Source organism: Mytilus edulis, chromosome 13, assembly GCF_963676685.1.
Source record: "Mytilus edulis chromosome 13, xbMytEdul2.2, whole genome shotgun sequence".
NCBI lineage: Eukaryota > Metazoa > Mollusca > Bivalvia > Mytilida > Mytilidae > Mytilus > Mytilus edulis.
Genome location: NC_092356.1, coordinates 70,166,717 through 70,192,306, shown reverse-complemented (window position 1 = coordinate 70,192,306; position 25,590 = coordinate 70,166,717). Strand labels below are relative to the sequence as shown.

General features: G+C 32.2%; 1 protein-coding gene across 1 annotated transcript; it reads right to left on the bottom strand.

Annotated features, from left to right (window-relative positions):
• Nucleotides 1-10,076: 10,076 nt before the first annotated feature.
• Nucleotides 10,077-17,247, bottom strand: LOC139501468 (signal peptidase complex subunit 1-like). The gene is made up of 4 exons (XM_071290543.1): nucleotides 17,088-17,247; nucleotides 12,651-12,710; nucleotides 11,619-11,705; nucleotides 10,077-10,680 (listed from the first exon to the last, which is right to left on the bottom strand). The coding sequence occupies exons 1-4, from the start codon at nucleotides 17,139-17,141 to the stop codon at nucleotides 10,573-10,575; spliced, it is 309 nt and encodes a 102-aa protein (XP_071146644.1). The 5' UTR covers nucleotides 17,142-17,247; the 3' UTR covers nucleotides 10,077-10,572.
• Nucleotides 17,248-25,590: the final 8,343 nt, after the last annotated feature.

Here is a 25,590-nt window from a genome sequence, read left to right as displayed (position 1 = left end):
TAAGACAGATCGAAGTACTGGTTATAAGACAGATCGAAGTACCGGAAATTCGACTCAATCTTTGTTTAGCAGACTGTATCTGTATATGACATGTGAATAAATTGTCGATATCGATGCTGGCTTTAATACAACGGTTTTATTGGCGGGGCGGGAGAACAGATTTGAAGCTCTCTACGTTTGATGTGTGCACAACAGTGTCGTCTAGCTGATTCGGCGCGATCACTTTCTTACGGAATTCTAGTCAAATCGGCACTAGGTTAAATCGGCACCTGGTCAATTCGGCACCCGGTATAGTCAAATCGGCATCTAGTCAAATTGGCACCTGGTTAAATCGGCACTTGATATAGTCAATTCGGCATCCATGTTAGATTTGTTTAATATATATTTTAACAGTATTTTAAGCAAAAACAGTAGAAATAAGGTATGAGTTGTCCAGAAATTTTACAGTATTTACCCAAGAAGAGATAAGGAAGGGGTTGGCCAGAAATATTAACCTAATTTTATCATGTTTATTCACATTTTTAAGGGTTGAATTATATATATATATATTATTGAATGCCTAATTGACTTTAAATAGGTGCCGATTTGACTAGATGTCGATTTAACCAGGTGCCGATTTGACTTGTTCCCTATTATTAAGGCCCTAAAGTGAGTTTGAATATTGTAAGGTGTTTTACTTGGCGGAATGTCAATACACTCACAGTAAGAGTTATTCTTTACTTGCTTTTCCACAATAATTGTTTCGTGGTATTCTTTGAATTTCTCGCCAGATATGGTTCTCTTCGGACATGCTTTTAAGGTAGATAGGGTGTCTTCCTCCATTTTGGATTTTGAAATACTAGAAAACAAGGTCTTGATTTTTGATGAAATGTGCAAATTTTTATAGTAGTAGGTTATTCATGTGTAAGAATTTTCATTATTATATAGAAAATGCCATGTTTGATCATATTTATGATTGTATTTTACAAAAATAAGAATTCTTTTGTTTAATTAATTTTTTTCCAACTTTGTCAAATAAGGGGAGGCAAATCAAATGCAAGGGCAGATAATTCAGATAGTGTTACTTTTACAATAGAATGTGTTAGGAATTTACCCATTTTTACACGTAGCAAGAAAACGAGTCCGGTGACCCCATTTTTTCCTTTTCTTATATGAAAGCATAATATTGGAGCTATCTTCTCATATTTTATCTCAAAATTTTATGGTGTGGTTTGCGTTTTTAGCGGAAAAAGGGGTTTTCCATGCATAATCTATACAAAATCTTTACAATTTTGCACAACCTGTAGTGTGAAAATAAGTCCGGTGACCCATTCTTTTTATTAATGTTTTTAAACAAGCAGGATATGAACTACATTTTGGCAAATTATTAAAAGATTCTATGGATTATAATTTAGACACCCCATCTACCTTAAGAGGAATTCGTCTGGTTTAATAGCGTGAATCAGCCCCTCAACTTCTTTGTACATAAATACTAACTTTGGCTTCAACGCCTTGTTTCTCCTTGTCGTCTGGAGATCTTGTTGTAGTTCAAGTTTGGCAAGCATTTTGGAGACTTATCCATCATCTTTTGACTTGTAATCTCTGGGGATAAATTTTGCCGCTTGACATGTTTATTTTTGTTACCGAGAAGGGGTCGCATACGATAGCTCCATATTAAATTATGAGATCAATTCCTAAAGGTCTAGTTCATTATCCAATCTGACACAAATTTCAATAACTGGAATGCCACCCAAGATGAATATATGGTGACCCTCTATAACAGCATAATTACTTGAAATTGTGTTTAATACCATGATGGTTCAATGGCATAAACTTAAAAGGAGACAAATTTAACATGAAAGATTGTGGATTATAAATTAATAATTAGTGTAAAATAAAAAACTAGCTTACCATGATATAGGATTAAAGAATGAATATCAAATTATATGGGTCATGGGCAAAGTTGTTATAAAATATATAAGTGGTTTCAATAAAGGAACCTGACTGACATGAAATTAAAAAAATCAAAGGAGTATCCCTATTTGTCTAATCTTCCATGTGAAATAAAACAAGTATAACAATATTGTGTAAATCTACAGAAATAGAATTTGCTTCAAGTAACAGAAATAACTACATTTGTTGTGTATGTCACTAGTTACTTATTTAATGAGTATGTGGGTAATTAGTCCTATAACATATAACGTCAGGAGCATTGTTTACTATTTCTATTTACTGTTTTGATAATTTTTTTTACTATCAATGTGTCAAACTTTGCATTCAAAAATTAAAAAAAAATTGATAAAAATCAGTATAAAAACGTTAAAAATTGAATAAAAATGTGAAGTCATATGTTATAGGACTAGTGGGATATAAGAGCTTATTACAACAGGCTCTTCATAATCATTTGGTTTGAAAGGATACTAGTAGTCTGTATTCTTGATTTAGAAAAATGTAATTGCAAGAAAAAAAAATACACATTACTTTAGATCATTCAGGTAGTCTTTATTTAGTATGTACAAAAGAACAGCAAGTAGTCATTGGATATTGTAGATCATATAAATAGTCTTGACCTATTCATTAGTACAAAAGAACAGCTAGTAATCATTGGATATTGTATATCATTCCAGTATTCTTGACCTATTTATCTGTACAAAAAAAAACAGCCAGTAGTCATTGGATACTGTAGATCATTTAGGTAGTCTTGACTCTTGACCTATTCATTTGTATTAAAAAAAAAACAGTCAGTTTCCATCTTCACTTCACACACTCATATACGAATATCAATTATATGCTTACGAGGCATGTTGCAATGTTCAACTTAATACGGTATGTAAAAATCAAGATTTGTATAACAAATATCCCAATATTAGAGGCAGTGGCGTCATTTTTCTTCAGAGCTTTCAGCTCTTTGATTTTACTTCGTCAATCAAGACAAAAATGATTGTTCTTTGGTTTAGATATAAAAAATATGATGTGTTATGATTTCAAATGAGACAGTTCTCCACAAGAGATCAAATGACCCAGAAATTAATGACTATATGTCACTGTATGGCCTTCAACAATGAGCAAAGTATATACAGCATAGTCAGTTATAAAACGCCTTGAAATGACAAATGTAACGCAACGAAAAAACAAATATGTAACAAATGACAATTACTGAATTACAGGACAGACACATACATACATCATGTGGCAGGGTAAAACATGTTAGTGGGATCATAACCCTCCCCCTTACCCCGGACAGTGGTGTAACAGTACAACATAGATAGTTTAATTGTCTTAAAGTTATTAGACCTCATATCATTAACCATATCTCCTTTGTCTGTATGTTAACCAGCTGGATAATGTTTTGATAAACCACAACATTATGAAATTGTAGCCCATGAATTTCTGAACAATGTGATCAGAATATTATCCTCATTATTATGTCACGGCCTAGTCAAGATCAGATGTGCATTTCATATTGGGTCTATGTTATAGGCTTGTAAAGACAAGAAGATAAACTTTACATAAGTAATACATCTTTGAACTGAAGAAGAGAATGTAGGGTTTCACAATGAATATCAAATATCATGTATAGGTGTTACCGTTTTGAAAAAAACCCACTAAAATACACGCTGAAAATGGGCAAATTTTCACGTTATATTGTTTCATTTAAAATTTCGCTGTTTTTATCAATTGATAGTTAATAAGTGAACTTAATTTGAACTACATTATTGGTTCACTGTTATAGACAATTTATTCATCTTTCTTTTACTGGTTGTTGCAACAAAAAATCTTCAGTGGTTACAAAGTTATGATAAAAAGTTGAATACTATATATATATGCACTTGTTATGAAATTTTGTACTTCTGTTTTTTGAATTGCTTGCTCAGTGTAGTGAAAAAAAGAGAAAAATAAATCAAATTTATGCTATTATGTGTTTTGTTTTCTTTTCTAGTATATACATTATCAAAATCTACCTCATTTATCAAAATCGCAGTACCCTAGCTGAAGATATATGCCATCAAAGTTGGATATACAAATAAAGTGAAAAAATGTCTTGTCCGTAGACATGCATTCCCTTGTAAATTGGAAGCATAATTACATTAATGCATGTTGCATTGCTAAGTTCCTGTTCTTTTGTAGATATGAAAACACTACTAACATTTTTTTCTACCATCTATAAATAGAGGAAAAAAATTCAAAAATATGTCAGAATGTCTTGTCCGTAGACACATGTCTTGTCCGTAGACATGTCTTTTTATCAATATTGCTTGGCTTTATGGGTCTTAATTAGTCCTATGTGTTGTTTAAACTTAGAAATATCTTATTTTTAATAGATAAATGGTAATTTAAGTGTTCTCAATTTTTGTAAAATTACTTTACAGGAGTGGATTTTAAAAAGTGTCAGATTGTCAGTCATAAAAAGCATACCTTATCTTACTTCAATGTTGTTTATTCCAGTTGCTGCATACCTTAAAAGATTAGCTAAATCAAATGAAGAAAAAGTATTTCTCTCTCTCTAACTATCTTTTGCATTTCAGTATTAACAGCAGATGAGGAAGTGTCTACGGACAAGACACTTGTACATAACAAGTATTAAATTCAATTATTTGTCTGCTATGGAACTTAAATCTTTTTTACAGGTGATGAAAGTTATCTATTCAAATTAAAACTCAGTATTTTCAACATAAATATAGTCACAATTAATTCTAACAGATTTTTTTTTTAACTGAAATTGTCTTGTCCGTAGACATTACCACAATATATTTGTATCCAATTTCCTTGAGTTCAGCCTAATTTGATAGTTAAATGTATGTTATTTTTTCAAGAGAACACATTCAACTATGTCAAAATGGAGTTTTAATAATAGTTTGATTGTTTTGAACAGTCAGATATGTAGATTTCAGTTAAAAGAATGTGTCTTCATTTTGGCTTAATCAATAAATTATTGAGATATGTAAAGAATTATGGGTATATTTTTATATTTTCCAAAATTTAAAAAACACAGCTTAAAATTTAATTAGTAACTTTTAATCTTATCTTTACCAATCATCTTTGAAAGCATTTAATTGAATATCAATAAAATGTCTTGTCCGTAGACATTATCAAAATGTATTTGTTTCCATTTTCCTCGAAGTTAAGCATCATTTGATAGATAAACCTGATAAAATGTATGTTTGTTTTTTTCAAGAGAACACTTTCAGCTATATCAAAATAAGGTTTTAATAATGCATTTCATTGAATATGAATACAATGTCTTGTCCGTAGACAAAACATTTAAATTGCATTGCTTAGTTTGATTGTTTATTGTAAGAAAATGCATCAAGTTATTTTAATGTTCTATACACCAAAAAGAAAGGTTTTTTTTTGAAGTTTTGTTATTCATAGATGAGTTTAGATACAGTTTTTATAAATTTCCTGTTTACAAAACTTTGAATTTTACTAAAAACTAAGGATTTTCTTAACCCAGGCATAGATTACCTTAGCCGTATTTGGCACCACTTTTTGGAATTTTGGATCCTCAATGCTCTTCAACTTTGTACTTGTTTGGCTTTATAAATATTTTGATATGAGCGTCACTGATGAGTCTTATGTAGACGAAACGCGCGTCTGGCGTACAAAATTATAATCCTGGTACCTTTGATAACTATTATCAGATAAGATTAATGATCAAAGAAAGCTACAGTAACTGTTGTTTGAAATAACTGTGAGTTAAACATGTTCTTGACATTTTTTTGTCAATTAAAATGTTTGATATTCAATAATTCTAAACATATTTTGTTGTCTTAGTCATTGACTAAAAATCTGACACTGGTGACCATGTCTTGAAGGCAACCATTAAAGAAAATTATACAGTTTTTAAACACCATTTATTTAATAAAAATATTAAATATTTCTTCCAAAAACTGCATGTAATTATATAAATGCTTCCAGTGTTAGCCTAACGATGGCAATTTTTCACAATTTAAAACATTTTTGAACCAAAATATCAAAAGAGTTTTTTCCTGAGGTGATACTCATTTTTGACTTCATGTGAAACACAACATGCACATCTGATTGTGGCTAGGCCGACAATAAACTTCCAGCAAGGATTAATTATGTTTGTCTCACCTTGGGGGGAAAGTTCCAGTATGGGAGACATAAAAATTACTATCCGACAGCAGTGTAAACTTTTTGAATAAAGTTTTCAAACGGAAAAAGAACTAGATGCTCCTTACTTTGTTTGCAGGTACCTTATGATACAAAGTTTCTATCTCTTATATGTCCATTATCATTAATCTCATTTTCATGGTTCAATGACTGCTTGAAAAAAATCCCATTTTTTTAAAATGTGAATTTCTCACTTATGAGTAATAGAACTATATTTGGTATATTGGTTCCTTGCAACATCTTCATGTCTGATAAGAGTTCACCTGACCTAGACCTCATTATATGAATCAGTGACCAAGTGTACCTGATTAGTATTAAAATGAGGAGATGTGGTATGATTGCCAATGAGAAAACTATCCAACACGGTTCAAATGAATTGAACTGTAGCAGCCTTCACTAATGGGAAAAAGGTCGTCTATAAAACGACCCCATCGTATAAAATATGATACAATCCAATGAGAAGACTTATAGCCTGATTTATATCATAACAATTAACCCAAAAATAAAAAAATATGAACAGCCGCAACCACTGACCTGCAGACTCCTGATTTTTGACCAGCACATACAGAATGTGGTGTATTGAATGATTGCAAGGGGTATAATAGATAGATAGATAGATAGATAATTTTATTAACCAATCATGGTGCCCAAAATTTGAGCTATATAATCAAATGAATTACAAAATAAAGCACAGAAAATGATTAGAATGATTAAAGTACATTTAAACAAAAAACCACATGAATACACATTTACACATTTACATGTCAGTATGACAGGTTTAATTTCATCAGACCTTGACCTCATTTTCATAGTGATGGTCAAAGATGAGTTTTTATACGAAATTTTGAGGTCGTATATATTGGTGTGTCATCAGTATAGTCTGAAGACATTTGGTTTACCGACAATAACTTTAGTATAAGGAAATAGAAATCTATGAAATTTAAACACAAGGTTTATAACCACAAAAGGAAGGTAGGGATTGATTTTGGGGGTTATGATCCAAATAGTTTAGGAATAAGTGGCTAAAAAGGGGCACAAATAAGCATTGGCACTCACACCACATCTTCCTATATCTATTTTTTCTAGATTCTAGACAATAACTTGTGGAACTATTTATTAATTTTCTCTGAAATTATACCACAATTGCAAGTTTCCATACCACAACAGGATGGATTGTATTGGCTGTAGGGGTTATGGCTCAAACCAATTAAGAATAAGGGTGAAAAACAAGGGTTTCCTGATTAATGGTCAATTAAATACGATTTTATGTTTGGATCACATCCCTTACACTAATAAAAATTGGCGGAAGGGGTGAATTCTTATTAACAGCATAGTGTATTGCACAAAAAAATAAAATTGACTATAAATTAAAAACATATAACTGATTCTAAGTTCTTTTGACTAAAATTAGTCTGTGTCAGAAACCTATTATGTGTCAAACATTTAATTACAATCCAAGTTCAGACCTGTATCAAGTACAAATATTGTGTCCATTTTTCCCCAACTGTTCAGGGTTGGACCCCTGCATTCGTATCCATCTGCGGTCAATGAAGCAATTTATTGTATTTGGACTGGTTTTTTTTTTCAAGTACTATAAGCAATAGATCAACTACATATTGATGTATTGAATGATTATAAGGTGTACATATCTGTTTGGTATGTATCCTCTAACCTTGACCTCATTTTCATGTTCATAGGTCAATTTCAAGTTTTTGTGTCTTGGTTTGTTCTTTTCAAATAATATAAGCAGTAGGTCAACTATATCTGGTGTATGAAATGATTGCAAGGTAAACAAGCTGACAGCATTTATCTGACCATTACCCCATTGTCATGGATCTTTAAAAATGTTAAGGTAAAACTCAAGATTTTTCAAGATTTTATTGTAAAGCAACGCTCAGACACATAAATGTGTAACATGAGGTACATATATACAATGGTAAACATGATTTATAATACAAAGGTAACATTAAAAAAAAACAAAATAAAAAACAATATAATTTAAAAAAAAAAAAAACAACAATAAAAAAAATAAAAAAAATAAGACAAATTAATATACATATCACAATAGGTTATTCAGCTTTTTGATAAAAGATGCCACCTGTCTATATAAATTGACATTACAGTAAGATAACATTACAGATAATTTCTGTTTACTTGGATGCTTCGTATAATAACTAGGGATATGTTGTTCTCTAAAAGTAACCAGTTGAGGAGACTTGCATATAAAAAGATAGTGAAATTCGTCTCCTACACTTTCTTTACATATGTGACATTTTCTGTCCTCCGCCGGAATATTGTGCCAACGCCCAGTTTCAATGGGAATTTTTATATTAGACGTTCTTAATTTTGTCATCCAGATTCTTGCATTTTCCGGTATTTTTATTAAATAATTTTCAAATCCAAAACAGTTTTTATAACTAGAATAAAATACACCTCGGGAAGATAATTGGACATCTTGATGCCATTTTTGTATATATTGGTCTTGTAAAACCTGTTTTAACAGATGTTTGTAGTCAGCACTATCTTGATTGACAAACACATATCCTAGTCCTGTATCATTAAATATTGATTCTATAAAGTTCAGCCATTTGAATGATTGACCGCTATTTTGCATTAAACTTAATAATAATCTATACATATTACTACTTAATTTGTCACCATGCATTATCCTTCTCCAAAATGATGTCATTCTTATTTTGACTTTTATTTCTAATGGAAATCTGCCTAATTCTCCATATACCATATAGTTAGGCGTTGAAGATCTTACTCTTAGAATACGTTTACAAAAATTTAAGTGAATTTGTTCTAAAATTTTCAGGTTTTCGTATCCCCAAATCTCACACCCATATAAAAGAATAGGCTCTACCATGGCATCAAACATTTTAAGCTGTAAATCCAATGGGATGGCTTGATTTCTAATACTTTTGTACAAGCTGTATAAAGCTTTTTGTGCTTGATTAACCAATTTTTTCTTCGCCTCATTGAAAGTACCATTACATTTAAATATGAGCCCAAGATATGAGTAGGTATCGACTAATTCTATATTTTTGCCTTGTAATTTAAATTCAAATTTTCTTCGCACTTTGCCTTTACTAAATACCATACTTTTTGTTTTTGTAACATTAACTTCAAGTTTCCATAATTCACAGTAGTTCTGAAAAATATTTAGTGCATTTTGCATACTTTCTGCTGAATCCGCCAGAATGACGGTATCATCAGCGTACAGTATGGCAAACAGTTTCATAATTGAGTTTAACTCATTTTGACATTTTTCTTTAACTATCTCAAGGGGACATCCACGTAGATCAATAAAGAATTTTTCTAAGTCATTTAAAAAAATAGAAAAGAGAAAGGGAGATAGATTTTCCCCCTGTCTTACACCAGTTAGACAGGGAAATTATTCTGACTGTTGGTTGTTGTATTTTACACATGATTTAATATTGTTATACATATTAAAAATAACAGTAAATATTTTCCCTTTTATACCACTGTTCTGTAGTTTTTTCCACAGACCACTTCTCCATACAGTGTCGAATGCCTTTCGAAAATCAACAAACGTACAAAATAGTTTTTTTCCAAAAGATTGATAGAGTGATATTAAGGCATGCAATACGAATAAATTATCGGTTGTAGAGTGACCTTTTCGAAATCCAGCTTGGTGATACTTGCAGTAAAACTTTTATCTTCAAGACTTAATTTCAATAGTCAGTAAAACAGTTGAGACATTTCAGCACTTGTTACAGGAAATGTATGCCTTGGAAATAAACCATTACTAAATAATTGCGTTTCAAATGAAATTAAATACTTTTACCAAAAACATTAACCTGAAGTGGGATTATTTGTCTTTTTTATTTGTTTTACATTGATTATATGTGATTTTATTTGTTTGGTTTTTTTTTGGCGAAATTTGTGAAAATGTCCCACTTAACAGTAGAACATTCAGCATTTACAAAACTAAGACATCTGGTCCAATAATATTTATTGCACAAGTACTCATCTTTAATACAAATAAATATGGCGATGTATTAAAATACGAAGATTTTTTTCCAAAGGAAATATACATTCAATTGTGTTACACACCAAGTCTTATTTTTTGCTCATTAATGATCTCAAGATTTATTTATAAATAAACTGTAAATGCAGATCTTTTAGTAACAAAACCTTGTACCGTTGATTTATACCTTATCTACCAAATATATTTTATCTATAAGTAGGAACAAGTTTCAAAATGGTTCTATATTTTTTACACAGTTCTTGAAGTTACATTATGAAAATAGAAATCTAAGCACTATGAAAACTGGAACACTTTACAGTATACGATTCTTATGATTCCAAACATTCTAGTGATGAAGTTCTCAGCATTCAAACACAATGATGATCCAGTCCCACAAAGTCAGACACTGATGACCATACACTTTATTACAAATTTAATGACAACAATTGATAAATGTGAAATGTTTATTTCTTCTTCTTTGCTTTTTGTTGATCTGTTGATTCCACTGTTTCTACAGATTTCTGCCAAACAATATTCATTCTTCTGAACATTGGCCATGGTGGTAAGGTTAACTGAAATAAAAGTATGTATTTGAAAAACTGTATTTCCCTGTTCATTGTAAATGTAAATCTAAACATTATCCTAATCTGAAAAGCACTAAGTCACTAGCCATGATGGTCTTTTAATCAAAGGTAGATTTTAAGTATCTTTTGTTATTTTTATAATCAAGATTAATAGGGGTAGGATAAAGAACTCAAAAGATAGTTCCACCATACCATGTTGATCCTATTATTTGGTTGTCTTCAGTTACTTCAAAGCTAGTAGTACAGTGAAACCTGTAAAAACCAAACCTCTTCGGGACATAAGATTTTGTTTGGTTTTGGACGATGTTCGGTTTAATTAGGTTCAAAACGAACATAATTTGATATAATCAAACACAACAATATGAATCCTGCTTTTTAAAAAGATTTAGTTTGTATGGCCTTACCAAACAAGATAATATAAATCCAGCTATTAATATAAACATGGTCTGTGAAGATATGGTCCCAGACCACAATTATTTCGTAGTGCATTTCTTTTAGAACATAAATGAAAATAAAAGAAATCCCACCTGCGCTTTCTCAAAGAAACTTTTACAGTGTGTTGTACTACTTTTGGGACAAATTATAGAAAAATTATAGAAAAATTCAACGGCTCCAACTCAAAATATGGACAATTTTATGTTTAGGGCGTCTGGAAATCTTTTGACAGCTTCCGAATGTTAATTTTAAACCTTTTTCACTGGACCAAATCACTACTTTCCTTTAAAATTCTGGACCCAATTTTTTTTAGTGTAATTTCACCCCCCTACTTGCAATTTGAGGCATTAAACGTGGAGAAATAAATTTGGAAGGGGTATAAAAATTAATGGCAAGTAACCCACTGTCAACACTAGGGACTATATTTGTGAACAACGAAAATCAAGGGACGACAATTGTGGTCTCGTACCATATAGTCTGCATGGACTTACCAAACAAGATAATATAAATCCAGCTATTAATATGTACATGGTCTGTGAAAACTGTTGACATATGTATCCCCAACCAAATCCAACAATCTGAAAAACAAATCACAATATTACTAAACAAGAATGTGTCCATATTACATGAATGCCCCACTCACACTATCATTTTCTATGTTCCGTGGACTGTGAAATTAGGGTCAAAACTCTCTAATTTGGCATTAAAATTGGAAAGATCATAGTGAACATGTGTAATAAGTTGAAGTTGATTGGACTTCAACTTAAAATTCATCAAAAACTACCTTGACCAAATACATGTATGTTAATCTGAAGCAAGACAGACAGACGCTTAGACCAGAAAACATAATGCCCTTCTACTATTGTTGGTGGGAGCATACAAATTAACTCTGAACTGGATAACAATCCAGTTTTTAATAAGATTTTAATGCAAAAATTAAAAAATAAATTCTATGTTGTATCTAACATTTGCCCTATTATAATTATTGAAATACAACTTATTGAGATATCCATATATACCAAAATAAAATATGCCCTTACACGTTTAAATAACTTGAAGAACATATGATAATAAAGGTAAATGATCTGTTTAATTATTTTACATTTATCTCATCAGAAAAGGTTTACAAATTATAAATCATGTTATGTGAAAATTTGTTTGTCATTTTTTACTCAATTTCTGTATTTGATTCTCCCCTCATTCTTTGTATCCTCCAACAACAAAGGTTAATACTTTTAAAAACCTGAAAGAATGAATTACAACATTTGACTGAAATCAATAATAATTGTAACTAATTATCAACATTTTATAAATAAACAATATGAGCAGTGAATTGTTTTAAATAGTGGCAGAAAAAATGCCACAAAATGGTAGCCAGTAGATGCTACATGTATATGCATCTGAAAAGAAAAACCATTTTTTTGTTTGAATTTTCTAGGTAATACAGTATAAAAACACTTTTTTAATAAATTTAAAATCTAAAATTATTAAATTTAGTTTTAGTTCTAACTACTAAGACATACCCCAAAGACTAGAATTATGACTTGAAATAATCTTTCTGCTCTTTTTTGTCCTTCAAAATCCTAAAAATAGAAGATAAAATGTAATAAAAACACAAGATACATGTATGACAAACTATTAATGTAACTGTAATTTGTTGTTTACCTAAAGATGTCTTTTTGTTATTTGTGTTGTTGAGTTGCTGTCTCATTGACCTTTCCCCATCAGTTTTTTTTTTTCATATTTCAATTTTTCTGTCTACAGTTTTCTACATGTATCTAAACGGCAAGAACAAGCGTCAAGTAGTGGCAAGAAGTAAAATTTGCAACAAGAAGTCAAATTAAGTCAAATTAAGAACGGATCCACCTACACTTATGTGTGTCAAATGTAGAACAGCTAATACACATTTTTTCCTGTTAATAGAACGTTGGAATTTTATTGAAATTTTTCTACATTCGTTATAGAAAGAAATTAAATAGAGAATGTTTCGTGGGTCACAAAAGATGACCCTGCTTGCATAAATCAATATATACATGTAGGGACATACCTCAAAAATGGTAATACTAAATAGTGACACTACTCATATTCTCACTGATTGTGGTAATAATTGTCTTTGATGGATTAGTAATTAAAAAAACATTTTCTTTAGATAAACTAAAGAATAACAAGATAACAATATTTAAGGGCATCACTTTTCCGATAATTGAATTGAATTGAATTTTAAAGTTCATAAGATATGGCCCAAACTGGGATCCATAGATTTGTTTCCATAGCAACGTCACACCACATCTTACAATTGGGTATTACGTATGTGAACTTGACCTTCTTTTCGAGCTAAGTTTTGTTTACATTTGAAAACATGCTATTTATGAACCTAGGGGATGAAGTTGGGGTTGTTTTGGGAATAAGGAAAAGTAGCTTAAAATTGGAAAATATTATTTCTACTGTTGTATAGAAACCTTAGAAGTAGTAGCAGGAATTCTTCCACTAGACCTCAAAAGAGAAGAAACTGGTATAAGACAAATTGCAAAAATAAAATCACATAAAATCACTACCCCTATCAAACAAATTTTTGAAGATTGGAAAAATATAAATGAACCTGAAAAAATAATCTCACTAATTGGAAGAATGGTATTACAGTCTGAAGACATGAAGAGATCAACAGAGATTGATACTGATTGTATAGAGTCTGAATTTGAATTCCGAGGGTTAGCAGCCTCAAAATCACCACCAAAGTATTGGAAAAATCTGGGAAGTTCAAAGTCAAGATCAGAGGAACAACGTGAACAAGCTTTTCAGGGAAAGACTATTATTTTGGAAAAAATACATCAACTAAAAAGAATACAACAATACCTTTCACTATATAAATGGCTCCTGCAGAGGAAACCCAGGTCCATGTGGGGCTGGGGCGACTGTTTTAATACCAAACAGCACAGAACATGTGGAGTTAACACAGCCAGTTTCTAATAGAGGATCTATTTTATTAGGGGAATTAGTAGCTATCAAGCTGGTAACAGATTTTCTTATTATTCCAAACAACAGAATCCATCAAAATTTTTTCAGACAGCCCATCAGCAATTGGAATTCGAACTTTAAATTGGAAATCAGTTAATTACGGCAAAACTATTCATGATCATGATGATATTAAAATTGGTATTTTGGTACTAAAATCTAAAGAAATCATTACTTCCATTGAATGGACCCCTGGACACGCTGAAAAACAAGGTAATGAACTAGCAGACCAACTAGCTAAAAAAGTATCACAGGAGGCAGAAAAAATAGAAAGCATTCCAATATTTACAAACAACAAGATATACAAAAAGAAACAAGACAGTGTAATGGTAAAATGGCAAAACCGATCGGACAACAGTGATAATGGAAGAAGATATTATTTCTTTCATCAAAATGTAAAAAATACACTTCCAAAAGACAATCTTCAACTGAAATGTATCGGATATCAACAAGTTCAAGAACAGGATATTGTAAATTAAACTCGTACAAATCAATGATATGCCCAGCACTCAACGACAAATGCAGCTGTGGACAAAAAGAAACAGTTGACCATTATTTACTGTATTGTGAAAATTAATAGGAGGCTAGAGAGAAACTCTGCTCTGCACTCTACTTCATAACATCAAAACTAACACTTGAATCAGAAGTATTATTAGCAACAACAGAAAATGAAAATTACAAACATCATATAGAAGATATTCAAAATTTGTTAGGGGTCTTTATTAAAGATACTGGAAGGTTCACAAAATAGATAGTTAAGGTTTTATAAGGGTTAAATATTTATTATGGGGACGAACTCCCCTATTACAGTAGAAAATTCAATAAAAAAAAAAAAAATCGGGAAATTTCCCGAATTTTTCATTGTACTAATGAAACTCAAAATCGTTCAATTTTTTTTTGTCGTGTTTTTTAATTTCCGGATCTGCGCAGAACACATAACTCTACTTCCTTCTTCCGGTCTTGTTGTCGTGAGACTTTGATTAGTCTAGTAAAATATAGGAACTCAAGGAACACAATACCAATATTTCATTTCTAATCATTCTTTGTCTTTGGTATGAATAAACGTTAGGCCTACCTGATGCATTGCGTTTCTTTGTTTAAATTGAACAGGACGTCATAACTTAAATAACGTCACAAGTAAAATCCCTAACAACAGAACCAAAATCGGAAACGTTACGGTATTTCCGTATCTTTTTTTTAACAAATATTTACAATACAAAAAAAATAATTTAAACAAACTTCGTCCCCATTCACAGGTAATGCCTGCCTCATATTAATTTATATATTTTTATTTTATTTAATTATTTATTTATTTATCTAATTAATTTTCTCTGCAGTGCCACATCATAAATACAAACATATTAATGAGTTTTATACAATAGCGACATAAAACTACCAGTGTGATCTAAATACAGAGAGATTATAGTGTCAAGTTGACACTCACTAAAGACTTGAAATGTTGAAATAAATGCATGCTTGAAGCAAGTTTTATTCTGTCCTTGAAATACCAACAAATAGAAAACATGTACAATTTCTTGAACTACTTTTATTTTAACCACAAGCATTGCTAAGGAGAACTGATTACTATCGAGAACAGATGACTAAACGATACTCATGGTGGTAAAATATGTTTGTTATAAATGCCTCAAATTTTACAATTTTGAAAGTTTTTATATGAGTGCATAGAACAAAACAAAGGTTGTTTATTAATATCTTAAGACAATAAAAAGCATATATCATTTTCAAAAAGTCCAATTTTATTTTTAATCTTCATTAATGATTTGGCAGAATATATTGAACACAGTACATTAAGATTGTTTGCAGATGACAGCATTATTTATAGGGAAATTAAAAAAACAGATGACACATTTAAATTACAGTCTGACTTAGAAGCGGCCGGCAGGTGGGAGCAGGACTGGCTCATGCATTTTCACCCTGATAAGTGCAACATTCTCAGTGTAACCCAAAAACGCAAACCTTTAGACTTTACCTATAAATTACACAATCACTCTTTAGAAAAAGTTGACTCTACAAAATATTTAGGCCTAACTCTTCAATCAAATTTAAAATGGGACAAACATATAGATAACATGACATCAAAAGCAAACCAGTCCCTTGGATTTATTCGTAGAAACCTAAAAATAGCATCACCGAAAGTTAAAGCTCATGCATATAAAGCTCTTGTCCGACCAAAATTAGAGTACTGCTCAACAATTTGGGACCCACATCAAAAACAACAAACTCTACAAATTGAAAAGGTTCAGAGAAGAGCAGCACGCTTCTCATGCAACCGCTTCCATAACAACAGCTCAGTTACTGAAATGATGACAGACCTAAATTGGTACCTACTCGAAATTAGGCGCTTACGATACAGACTTGTTTTCTTTTACAAAATTATTCATGAAATTGTTGCAGTTCCTACACATAATCTTTTGATCCCACTTGACAATAGAACCAGACATAGCAATCCACACTCATTTAGGCAAATACAAACATCTAAAGACAGTTATAAATATTCATTTTATCCTCGAACAGTTATAAATTGGAATCATCTGCCACAACAAATAGTATCATGCAGTACAGTAGAGGGATTCAAGAGTATGATCTCAGAATCTGCTCTCATCCCCATATTCTATCCCTAACTATTCTGTTATCAAATGTATATAGTTTTATCAAAATTTATTTTTTCAAATGTACATACGTTATGTTGATTTTTTGATTTTGTTATTTTTGATTTTTTGTTGCTAAATTAGTGTAAATTATAAATTTTATAGTCGACGCCCGGCGAATAATCTTCAATAATTGAAGGATCGCTAGAAACCTAAAGAAGAAGAAGAAGAAGTCGGTAAAGGGCAAACAGCTGTTCAAACTTCAAGACTGCAGCACTGCCAGCAGATAAAAAAGATTTCCGGCATCCATACTATAGCATTTTAAATAATTTTAATTACCATATGCAGAGGGACTTTCTTAAATGCTTCTGGGAGAAATCTCTCGAGATCCATTGTGTTGGCTGTATCGTGAAAAAGTCTGATTTTAGATTTACTTTCCTACAGGAAGTTGTCGTGTCAAAAATAATTACGGAGTTATCGTTCCTAATACGAAAACTTTGGTCCAAGTTAGGAAACAGAACTCGATTTCCGTAATCTACAGCTGTTTCGTTAAGGTGGCAGAAACCAGTTATTTTACAATAAATCTTTAGAATTTCATGGATTTATGATTTTATTTTCTTGAAAATTCATTCAAACTTATATACAAATAAAATGTATGGTTTCAAGGAACTAAGATGTGTGCGTGCTTATGTTAATATATAGAAAACCTTTAAATTTGGGTGTCTGTCCAGCATGGAAATTTAAAAATTTATAAATGCATTGCAAATAAGGCAAAAAATGTGATGCTCTGATACCAATCTAATCCTCACCTGCAAAATCCTGCTAAAAGCCGACAAGAATTTTAGCCAAAATTCAAGAGAGAAAGGATATTCAGTGAATTAGAGCCTTGTCCGAACCTATCCTTACCATCAAAATCTCAAGATATTTTTGTTTACATAAAACTGAATTTTTCCCCCACTTTGATTGGATGCCGTCAAGTGAGGAGACCACAATTTTGACATCTGATTGGACCTATATGTGAAGGAAATCCCCAACCTGTGTATGCAACTACTTACTTGTGTAGTACAATAGCCTAGAATTTACATTCATTTATTTTTTTAGTCCACATGATGCAATTATATACCTCAATACTGAACTATAACAAAATTTCTGCGTGGGACACATGTTCTGGTACACCAAAACTGGTACCTGCCACCTAAGTGTGTTGATGATGCAGATCCTCTGCCTCCATCGCAACGTCCTAGAGGGAAAGGGGGTACAGCTATTTGCTATAAGAACAATATTGCTCATGCTATAGAGGAACAACAAGATGGTAGCAGTCGAGTCACAGTAGTTAAACTAAACTGTAGGACTAAACCTTCTTCTTCTTCTATAAGGTCAACAAGGCTTCAATACTGAAGAATACATGTTGTTGCGCATGCGTGATTGACAAAAATTTATACAAAATTTATAAAAATATTTTATAACAGTTGGAGTGTTTGTATTTACAGATTGTGATTAAAAATATATGTACATGTTTTGTTTGAAATTGTTTATTTGAAGCTAGAGAGAACAGCTGGTGTTAGCTGATATCTAAAGCTGTCAACAGTGGTGGTTTCAATTACAGTTTGTGGTAATAAATTCCATTGAATAATTGTTCTCGGGAAGTATGACCATTTGTATGTGTCCTTGGAAGTTTGGATGTGTCTGTATGTCTGAGTATGATTTTATCTTGTTCTGCTGTCTGTTTGTTCAAGAATATGCGATGGAATGGCAACAAGACAATGTATTACTTTATAAAATAAAATAAGTCTGGTTTTTAAGCGTCTCTCAGCTAGTGGTGGCCATTTCAACTGATTTAGCATGTTTGTGACACTGCTCGTGTAATCGTAGTTGTTGTGTACATAACGAGCAGCACGCCTCTGTACCTTTTCTAATTGTATCTGTTGTTCTTTCATATGGGGGTCCCAGACACTACAACTATATTCCAGTTTGGGTCTTACTAGTGCCTGGTATGCTCTTGATTTTGTTTCTGTGTTTGTAATTTTTAAATTTCTTTTTAGAAAACCAAGTGATCTGTTCCCATTTGATACTATGTTGTCTATGTGTTTGTTCCACTTTAGATTTGATTGTAATGTAATGCCTAAATATTTTGCTGATGTAACTGATTCGAGAATGTGATTGTGGAGGATGTAATTATGCCGGTAGTTATTTTTCTTTTGAGAGATGGAAAGGTTTGTACATTTATCAGGGTGAAATGCCATAAGCCAATCTGACTCCCATCGAGCTGCTGAGTCAAGGTCGAGTTGTAGCTTATGACAATCATCTTGTGTTTTTATTTCCCTGTAAATTATGCTGTCATCAGCAAAGAGTCTAAGTTTACTGTGTTCTAGATATTCCGGTAAGTCATTTATATAGATAAGAAACAGTATTGGGCCCAATACTGTTCCTTGTGGTACACCAGATGTTACGGGTACTGAGGTGGAGGAAATGCCATTAATGACTACCGTTTGTGTTCTGTCCTGTAAAAATGCCTGAATCCAATTTAGTGTGTTATTTTCAATACCATAGAATTTGAGTAATTATTGGTGTAGTATATGCCGTGTAGCGGTTCGAAAAATGCAGATGATGAGTTCAAAGCTGTTTTAGAGGAAATAGGGGAAATAATATATAAATTCAAGCCTACCTGTGATATAATAATAGCTGGTGATGTAAATGCCTCAATAATGAAGGAAAATTTGAGTCGGAGAGACAAGTTGTTTTTAGATTTTATCCATGAATTTGAACTTCATATACCAGAAAGTAATGAATGTGACACTTATTTTCACCATAGTGGGAAATGCTCGTCAAGAATTGACTATATATTACAAAGTAACCACCATATCATTAATCAGTTTGTGAACCTGGAAAGAGACTATATGAACACTTCACAACACGATCCTGTCATGGCTCTTGTCAAAGTTACAGCTAAGGAATGTGCAAAACCAAATAAGCAAAAATCTCGCCCTCGAAAGAGATACTGGCCTGATGAAATCAAAAAGGCATGTTGTGAAAATAAACACCATTTTTGGAAGTGGAAGATGGCTGGTCGTCCAAGAGACCAGGAGAACATTCATTTTAGAAACATGAAGAATGGAAAACGCAAACTTAGGTCAACTCAGAGGCAACTAGAAGCGGTAGCCAGAAAACAAAAGTTTGAAAATATAATGACAGCTAGGGAAGGTGACCAAAAACTATTCTTTAAGTTAGTAAATGATCAACGAAGAACTGGTATGGAAAAAACAACACAACTGAAATTTAACGGAATGGTATCTATGACAACCCTGACTCAATAAGGAAAGGGTGGGCTGAGTACTTTGAGGAACTAGCAACACCTTCAAGCTCTAACTACGAAGATGCTCTATATAACAACCAAGTAGAGTTAGACTGTCTCTTGTTTGAAGATACATATATTTCAAATCTCGAAAATAGTGAAAAAATTTCTGTAACTGAAGAGCAGGTTGAAAAGGTGATTAACACTTTAAAGAGCGGTAAAGCAGCCGATTGTGCAAACTTGACAAGTGAACATTTAAAGAACGGAGGCCAAATAGTAATTTCAGCAGTAACAAAACTAATCAATATGATATTTCATGTATGCTCAATTCCAGATCTACTCAAACTTGGTATAGCAACGCCAGTTTTTAAGCGAAAAGGGAAACCACTAGATGACCCCAACTCTTATAGGAAAATAACTGTAACCAGTATTCTAAACAAAATACTAGAAACATTATATTTAGAAAAGAAAGATGAAACACTCAAAAATGCACAGAGCCCACTACAACGGGATTTCACTAAGGGTATATCTGGACTAAACGCAGCTCTGATACTTAATGAACTAATTGCGGAGGCGCAGGACATGCACAGGCCATTATATGTTGCCTTTCTTGACGCCCAGAAGGCTTTCGACTTAGTTTGGCACAGCTCATTACTACGAAAGCTACATCAAAGTGGTATTGAAAGTGACTCATGGCTGATGTTCAAAGAATGGTATAAAGATTTAACATCTCAAATCAAATGGGAAGGTGAACTATCAAAGGTATTCTCTGAGCATCAAGGGGTACGTCAAGGTGGTGTTACCTCCCCTGCAGCATATAAACTTTTTATTAACCCAATGTTGGACCATATAGAGACTCAGAATCTAGGAAGTTATGTTGGACCAATTTATTGTGGCACACCAACAGTAGCAGATGATGTGTGTCTGGTGTCAAACAACCCGGAGGATCTGCAAGCAATGCTTGACATACAAGGGGATTATGCAAACAAAAATCATCTGTGGTTCAATTTAATGACAAACAACCTAGGAAATTCACCATGAACTCAGAAGAGATTCCAACATCACAATCTGCTGTGCATCTGGGTATAGAAAGAGATAATTCATCAAAGTTTGGCACAAAGAATGTTAGCAACGCAAGGATCAGTGCTGCTAGAAAGGCAACATATGCGCTAATGGGAGCTGGCCTCCACGGTCTGAACGGTTTAAACCCCACTGTATCCATCCATATCATCCGTATATTTATAATTCCAAGACTTATACATGGACTTGAAGTAGTTAGATTAATGATTAGTGATATAAAAGCTCTGTCATCTTATTTCAAACAACTATTAAAACGTATTCAGCATCTACCAGAAAGAACAGCTGACTCAGCAACTTATCTTTTGTCTGGCCAGATGCCAATAGAAGCAGAAATTGATAAAAGAACATTAACTTTATTCGGAAATATTATAAGAAATCCAAATACAGTGGAGTTTAAACTAGCACAGAGACAGTTAGCTATCAAGGACAGAATCTCAAAAAGCTGGTTCACTTATGTGCAACAGTTATTGGAGAAATATAATCTTCCCTGTTCGTCAGTACTTCTACAAGAACCACCAGGAAAATTCTCATGGAAAAACTTAGTATATAAGGCTGTAAAAACATATTGGACTAACAAAATACATTCGGATGCCCGTGAAAAATCATCTCTACAATATATAAATTTTGAACAATTAACCTTTGATAATCCACATCTTGTATGGAAAAGTGCAAAATTTGAATATTTCTCAATCCAGAGGGCAGGTATCAAATGCAGACTTATGTTAGACACTTATTTACTTCAAATCCATAAACAAAAATTTAATAAGTATGAAGTAGAGTCAACCTGTTTATTATGTCAAAATGGTGCTGAGGATAGGAAACATTTTCTAATTCAATGTGTTGCCTTTGACAGTATAAGAAGTCCATTTTTGAAAACACTACATGAAAAAACCACTGAGGTAGTAAAAGATGTGAAACTCACTGATTCAATTTTTGAACAGTCAGATAAGTTGTTGTCGTTGATTCTTGACTGCACAGGATATCAAGTAATTCCTCCATCTCGACAAGAAGAATTTGAGGCCGTGAGCAGAGGCCTGTGCTTTGCATTACACATTGCGAGAAGTGATAGGATTAAGTCATTACAATAACTGTGGTCATAGCAGTGGTGCAATATAGTGTCACAGGGTGACAGGAACATTGATTATTTAACTGCAACATATATAGTGAAAGCAGAATGCAATTTAGTGTCACACGGTGACAGGAACATTTATGTTTAATTGTGTAGTGAGAGTATACATATGATAACCGTGAGAGTGACGGAGGATTAATGATCTCATTAGAGGAATTAAAAATAATAATAATTTTAATTCTAGGATCTATATCTTATTTTAATAATAAGTAGCTCCCCAGACGATTAGGTGGTGTTTCAGTCCAAAATTGAAGAACAGTAGTGGACTTATTACGTTGTATAAACAACGGTTCTCCAAAATAGTGGAGGAATACTACAAAAACAGAACAGAACTACTAATGTTTTGTATTATACTTCTAGTATAGGCACACCTGACCTCCTTATATGGAGTACCTGTAAAACAAAAACTAGTTCCACCACCATTAAGGCCAAACGACGAATTAAAATGAAAATGTAAAAGGGGAAAATTCGAAATCCTTTATTTTTTTTGGACTGAGACTTCTTTTCTCATCATTTCATTTCAGCGATAATTTCATAACAAACGTTAAAAGAAATGAGATATTTCTGTTCATTAACATGATTAAGTCATTGACGAATAGATGAATAAAATTAATGATAAAATTATTTAAAATTAAAAATTTCAATAAATTCGATACGTCCGTCCGTTTTTAAAGAATGAAGTTCAATAACTTCTCAATGTCAACATGGTCACTGAATTCAGAATAATTTAATTTTCGGGATGAACATTTCCTAAGCCACATGCTATAGGAAATGGAGTGGAAATATGTACCAAACTGTCATATTGAGGTGAAAAAAGCTGATTTAAAAGCCAGACTGTTAACAGGAACTTATACTTTACAAGTTAATAAAGCCAATTAAGTTTAGTAATAACAGCAAAATGTAAAATGTGCCTAAATGATACAGAAAATTTAGAACATTTTTTATTGATTATGTGACAGATTAGAAGACGTACAGAGAAAACACTTGAACACTCTAAAGTGTTATATAGAAAATATCAAAAAAGGAACGTACAAAGATCTTGAAAAAGATGGACTAGCTTCTAATGAAACTTATTCTTGACTCTACATGTGAAAGTGTGAGAACATCTATTCACTTAAAAAAGGACAACTATACTGATATTGAACAAATAACAAGGACATTCTGTTATGGACTACATGTGAGGAGAACTTTATCTCCTAAAAGATGAATCATAAGAAGTAATATAATTATAAACAGTGTGTAAATAGACTTAAAGTGTGCCTAATGAACAATGCTTTTAGTATACGCAATAACCAAGGGTGGTGGGATAACTGTACAGTTTAACGTAAGTTGTAAATATCTTTTCTTAGACTATATTTTTTAATTGATGTATCCCTTTGGGAGTGCTCCTGAGAGAGGAAATTACCAGTAACAGTAACAGATGTAACGCGTCTTCTGATTGGCTGACGTTATTTTGTTATCAGCCCATAGACATAATTTAGTCATGGGACGGTGACGTCAGCAACGTTTTTCATGGGTTTCTACGCTTTAAAATGGAGTTTAGAATTGAATTATAAGAAATAACTGTAATATTTTTTCGGTCTATTCGAAATCGAACATAAAAAATGTGGTGCACACTGTTAAATAACCCGCTACGCGCGTTATTCGGTGTGCACCAAATTTTTTATGTTATTTCTTCATAGACAGATAAAACATTACAGTCATTCCTTAAATGAATTCATATAAAAACTATATGAAAGGATGTTGTTTTACTAGCTATAACCCAGTCACCTAAGTTTTATGAAAACTGCACGAATCACTTGTAGTTAAATTCATATTTATGATTTATGTCAACATTATTGTAATAATTATAAAAATCATTGTAATAAACTACTGTGCTCTTCATGGGCCCTTTAATTGGAATAAAAATATCTTATCTTATATTATCTTGTGAGTTATTGTCCGAAAACAGGAAAACCATACCGTTTTTTTTTTTTATTAAACGCCATACAACTTGGAAACTTAAAATCGAAAAACATAAGCAGATGTAAACAATTTACCAAACATGCCAGAGTTTCTTGCAAACTGGTGAAAGTGATTTAGAATTATTGTTCGACATGTCGACGACGGACCGGCGGACAGCTATATATCATAACACTTCCCGTAAAGGGGCGTAGGCATATTAGAAGCCCTCGGAATGAATGAGACAAATCAGGAAAGCTGAATGGGACTTCATAAACACTACCATCCTGGTAGAGCTATAGAAAGCAACAACTCAAAACCGTTCAGAATTGTGTAAAATCAACAATGATGAAGAAAACAAGATAATACAGGAATAGCACGCTTTAAAAGTAACGGTCATCTAGTAAACGACAGCAAAGGGAAAGCAGAACTACTCACAGTAATAAAAGTCAGCTCAGTATTTACAATAGCATGATAACGATAAATCACTTCCAAAACAGCTAAGCATATAAAGTACATAATTCCGCTCTAAGATGAAACGGATCAGGAGGAGTTGAAAAGCTGTTAAACAATTACACACATCAAAAGTAATTAGGAACAGCCGATCTACCAAACCGAATATTTAAAGAATTCTTAAAATAACTAGTACCTGGACTTGCATTGAATATACCAAAGTCCATCAAAAGAGGAACAAAAGATACCAGAGCCTGAGGGACAGTCAAACTCATAGATCGGAAATAAACTGACAAATCCATGGCTAAAAAATAAAACGGAAAAGTAACAGACAAATATTAAATAGTACAAATGAACATGACAACATAGAAAACTAAAGACTAAGCATCACCAACCCCACAAAAATGGGGGTGATCTCAGGTGCTCTGGAAGGATAAGCAGATCCTACTCCACATATGTGGAACCCGTCGTGTTGCTTATGTTATTACAAACCTGGTAAATAGTCTTATTCGATAGAAAGTCAACGGCTGATACTTCTGTACCAAATATGGTTCAGGGTTTTGGCCCAGCCGCTATTAATCCTGACGATTTTTCTAGTAAAAAGTAAACCCAAGAAAAATATTAAACCGGAAAAAATATAGTTATAATAGTATATAAATGTCTCTGAAATAAATGACTATTATTTTAAAAGCAAGTTTAATTTAATACTTATGATTTTTTAAGCTTTGTGATTGACTTTTTTTTTTATCATACTAGTATTGTGATTGTCACACTTTATCAAATTTATGATGCAATGAGATTTTTAACTTTTCTTTTTCTTTTAATATTGTAACAAATGGATGCTTAATATTTTTATTTTGTGTTATTCTTCTTGCTATACATTATCAATAGTTATTTATACTTGACTGATGCATGTTTCTTTTCTTAAACAATAATTATTATTCTGT